The sequence below is a fragment of the Aegilops tauschii genome, chromosome 4, assembly GCF_002575655.3.
Source record: "Aegilops tauschii subsp. strangulata cultivar AL8/78 chromosome 4, Aet v6.0, whole genome shotgun sequence".
Taxonomy (NCBI): Eukaryota; Viridiplantae; Streptophyta; class Magnoliopsida; order Poales; family Poaceae; genus Aegilops; species Aegilops tauschii.
The window spans coordinates 517729176-517733436 of NC_053038.3; the positions used below are offsets into that span (position 1 = coordinate 517729176).

A 4261-nucleotide genomic window follows, 5' to 3' on the forward strand; every position below is an offset into this window, starting at 1 on the left:
ATGCCCTAGTTACGACGGCGGCCTGGGGCGATGATCTGCGTGTGGCCACAAATGTGAGGGAGAAGTTGCGCCGCACCGCAGAGGCTCAGTTGCACCCCACGTCGGACACACCCGTGGAGGACAAGAGAGTGGATGTCCTCCTTGCCCGCATCCTGGCGAAGCGGCAAGTTCGGACGGCGCATGCCCTCGCACTAGATCAAACCAGACTGTTTGTGCCCTTGCGACCTGCACGAAAGAGGATGAGGGTGAGACCGGGTGACGCATCCGACAACTCCGATAGTGAGAACATCCTGCTCGACCCATATTGCGTCTTCGACCGCTACTTCCACGACAAAGATGAAAAGGGCAATGGCAAGGGTGGCCATGGGTGAACTTCCTCCATAGCTAGCTAGTAGAACATGCCAATTTTTTGTAATCCAATGGCATGTGATGAACTCCCCTATGCCATGTGTGTTGATATAGATGAACCACGTGTGTTATTTTAAGGTTGCATCGGTGTATGGATTGGAGGATTTGCTAATGAGGGAGACGGCCGTGGACGTGGACATTTGAGAGGTGGCCGGACGTTGTACGCCCGCGGATTTTCGGAGGGTCAGTTTTGTACATGAGAATTGGCGACTAATGATGCTCTAGTCTATTTCAGATCAACAAATGATCGAAAGTGCGCATATATTTGCTCCATGTTTCTTGGAAGTACCAGTGGATAAGAATGCATGTAATGCTGGTGTGATATTTTTGGTCGCAGACCAAGACGCAGGGCCATATGAACACACACACACACACACTTGCAATCGCAGCCGCAGTCCTACACAACACATGGCGCTCCCGCCCCATCCCATGTGTGTGTGCTGTCAGTGAACCAACCACAGGTCCTCCCAACATTGATGACATCGCAGTGCGTACATATATTTTTTACTGTTCATCATCCCTTGATTCAGAACATCATCCCTTGAATTCCAGCTCCAAGCCGCTGCCATTGATCCCAAGAGGAAGCGCGGTGCCAAGCAGACGCGGACAAGCCGATGTGACAAGATAGTCTGGACTCTTGCCTGCCGCAACGGAATTGGGTTGTCGGTTCCTCTGGCGCCGGCCGCGAGTGTTGCCAAATCCGAAATCCGGCGGAAAGGCGCCGAGGAAGAAGACGAGCGCGCGGTGACAAGCGGCGTGCGTCACCTTCGTTGATTGGTAGCCGTACTACAGTACCTACGACGACAGCAAATTTCTGTGCTGAATCTGCTGAATTTCTGTGCTGAATGGGCGCTGATTTTGACTGACTGATGGCGACGCCCGAACGGAACGGAACGGCTTGCGGTCGTTCGTGCTGTGCTGTGCCGTGCGGTGCGTACGTGCACGGGAAACAATGGACGGATTGGTTGAGCTGCATCTGTTGTACGGTTTGATTTCGGTCAATAGTGGTAAAAACAATGGATGGGTGTGCAGTTGGGGCACGGCACTGAAAGTAAGAGACGAGCTGCACTGAGCTCAAGTAGCAGCAGCTGCATTTGTTTGATTGATGTATGGTACAATTTCGGTCAACAATCGTGGGGGTGGGAAACAATGGCGTTTTTTACAGTCTCACATGCACACCTTGCATCGATCGGTCATGGAGGAATGGGGGGAGGAAGGTCGATCGATCCAAGCCTAGCTAGCAGTTAGCGGATTAGCGGGTGGAGCGGTGGTGATCGGCGCCGGGATCCGTTCATGGCCGGCGTCGGTCGGGTCAGCGGGAGCGGCCGCTGGAGGAGGTGGAGAGCTCCGGGGGAGGCTTGACCCTGTACACCACGAGGAAGCAGGGGAGCACGGCGCGCCGGTCCAGCACCACCAGCTCGCCGTCCCCCGCGTCAACAGAGTCGTACTCGCCGGGGCGCTCGTCGGCGGAGGCGCGACGGACGCGGCCGGCGATGACGCGGCACACCAGCATGCCCCTGCGGCCCTCGCGGCCTCCTGTTATGCCGGCGTCCGCCGCGCCGCTGCCGGCGAACGTGCGCACGGCCCTGGCCGCGCCGGCTTTGTGGCACGTGGCCACGGCCGCGCAGATGACCTCGCTGCCGCCCCCGGCCTCCGCGGCGGGACGGCACTGGAACCGCATCACCTCGTTGCCGTCGGCGGCGCAGCGCCCGTCGCCCGCGGCCTCGCCCCGCGCCCGGGCGGCGGCGCGCGCGGCCTCGAAGCGCGCCGCCGCGCGCGCCGTGCCGTGCACCCGGAACAGCGCCTCCACCTCCGCGGCTCCGTCGGCGCGCGCCCAGCCCGACGCGAAGATGAGCTCCACCACGCGCCGCGACGGGTGGCCCTCCGGCAGCTCCGTCATCTCCAGGAGCGCCGAGCCCGGCCGCTCCAGCGACGCCGCGAGCCGCTGCACCCTGGGCGTCTCCTTCCTCGCGTGCTCGGACGTGGCGTCCGCCTCCTTCTTCTTCCTCGTCTTCCTAGCAGTAGCAGCAGCAGGCCGGTCCCGCTCGCTGGACATGGACCTGGACCTCCGGCTCTCCCGGCCCCTCTCCGGCGGCAGCAACGCGACGGAGGCAGCACCCTTGGCCTTCGGCGTCGGCGGGTGCTTCTTGGGCGGGGGCAGCAGCGGGCTGTACGCGTCGTCGGCGACGGCCGTAGAGTACTTGCAGCTGAGCGAGCGCACCCACGCCGTCGCCGCGGCCATTGCCGGCGAGGTACTGTGCAAGACGGGACCCCAGCACGGCGGCGCGCCGTATAAAAAGCAGAGCACGAGGGCGGGGGGCGGCGACTGGCTGGAGGTTGTTGCCGGGGAGCCGGCGGTGGGTGTCAACTCACCTCAGCTCTGCATCTCTGGGCGTTATTATGGCCATCAGATTTATTCGCCACCACTCCGGCGACCACCGGCTACACCAGAGAATGGTTCTCCCGCCCCACCGACACGTGGGCCGCCGACGCAGGCGGGTCCGGACGGCAGGGAGGGGCGTAGATGGTGTGGAAAGTAGCGCAGCCTTTCTCAGTTTTTTCCTTAGCATCTGGAGATCGATCCTCCTTTTGGGTCTGGTGTGTATATGCTTTCATGATCCGCAAATTAAAGGCCTAATCACAAGGTGATGAATTTGCATATTTTTTTGCTTAAATAGACCTTTTTTTTGTAGTGGACCAATTCTATTTGTTGCGTTGGATCAACTCTCTTTCCATTTTTTTGCTCTATTCTTAATCTGTAATGGGACAAGGAACAACAGAAATAAAGAAATTACATCCAGGTTCGCAAGCCACCTAGCGACGACTACACGCACTGAAGCGAGTCGAAGGCATGCTGCCGTTATCGCCCCTCTCACATCGGAGTCGGGCAAAACTTGTTCTATTAGACAGTCAGAAAGTCGTCGGGATAGAGACTGACCAGGACACAACCCTAAATCGACCTAAAGAAAGCTTAAAAAGCGGAGTACGAACCCTCCCGCGGCAAGGGCCGAGGACAACTGGGCCTCCATGACCCTAAGGCCACCGGAGACGAGGTGGACCTACGACAGCGCCTACGGGAGGCAGAGCACTCCCTTTCTACTTGTTAACGAACCACAACATTTTCGAGGCGTGAGTACGAAGATGCTCCTCCACGTGTAGTAAGTCGACATAGTATAAATCGATGATAATCCCTCCGAGGCAATCAGACGCATGCCGACTATCATGCCACAGCTGTTTCGGACTACCCTACCATGGTGCTCGGATCGTCCCTTTTTTATCTCATGTGTAGCCTATCAACTTCATCTAGTCCATTTGGCTACTCTGGTGCCTTTATAGAATAGGTCCTTAGGGCCTGTTGGAGGAAAGACTATTTGACATTGTCATATGCTTTTTCAAAGTTAGTTTTGAATACTACTCCACTCATGTTTTTTCATAGTGCATCTCGGCGACTGTCTTATGCAGGATTACTACGCCACCGACTATATTCCTTCCTTGCATGAAAGCCGTTTGAAATGGCCGGACAACCTGATCAGGTACCGAGTTTAACCTATTCGTTGCCACTTTGGTGAAAATCTTGAAGATGACAATGAGGAGGCATATTGGTCTGAACTGTTGGATCCATTCGGCCTCCTTAATCATCGGCAAAAAGACAAGTTCGCCAAAATTAAGTCTGAATAGGCCAAGACGGTCGACATGTAGACAATTGAACAACTCCATAAGGTCATTCTTAATGATATCCCAGAAATTCCGATAGATTGCAGGAAAACCATCCAAAAAATGGAACTCTGTTATGTTCCATTGGGAATACCACAACTCTCACCTCCTCTTCTGAGAAAGGTGTCATGAGGATATA

At 56.4% G+C, this 4261-nt stretch overlaps 1 protein-coding gene across 1 annotated transcript; it reads right to left on the bottom strand.

Moving 5' to 3' along the window:
* Window positions 1–1460: 1460 nt before the first annotated feature.
* On the bottom strand, window positions 1461–2781 carry LOC109754809 (uncharacterized). Its single transcript, XM_020313707.4, has one exon. It carries the CDS (start codon window positions 2648–2650, stop codon window positions 1721–1723), a length of 930 nt encoding a protein of 309 aa, XP_020169296.1. The 5' UTR covers window positions 2651–2781; the 3' UTR covers window positions 1461–1720.
* Window positions 2782–4261: the final 1480 nt, after the last annotated feature.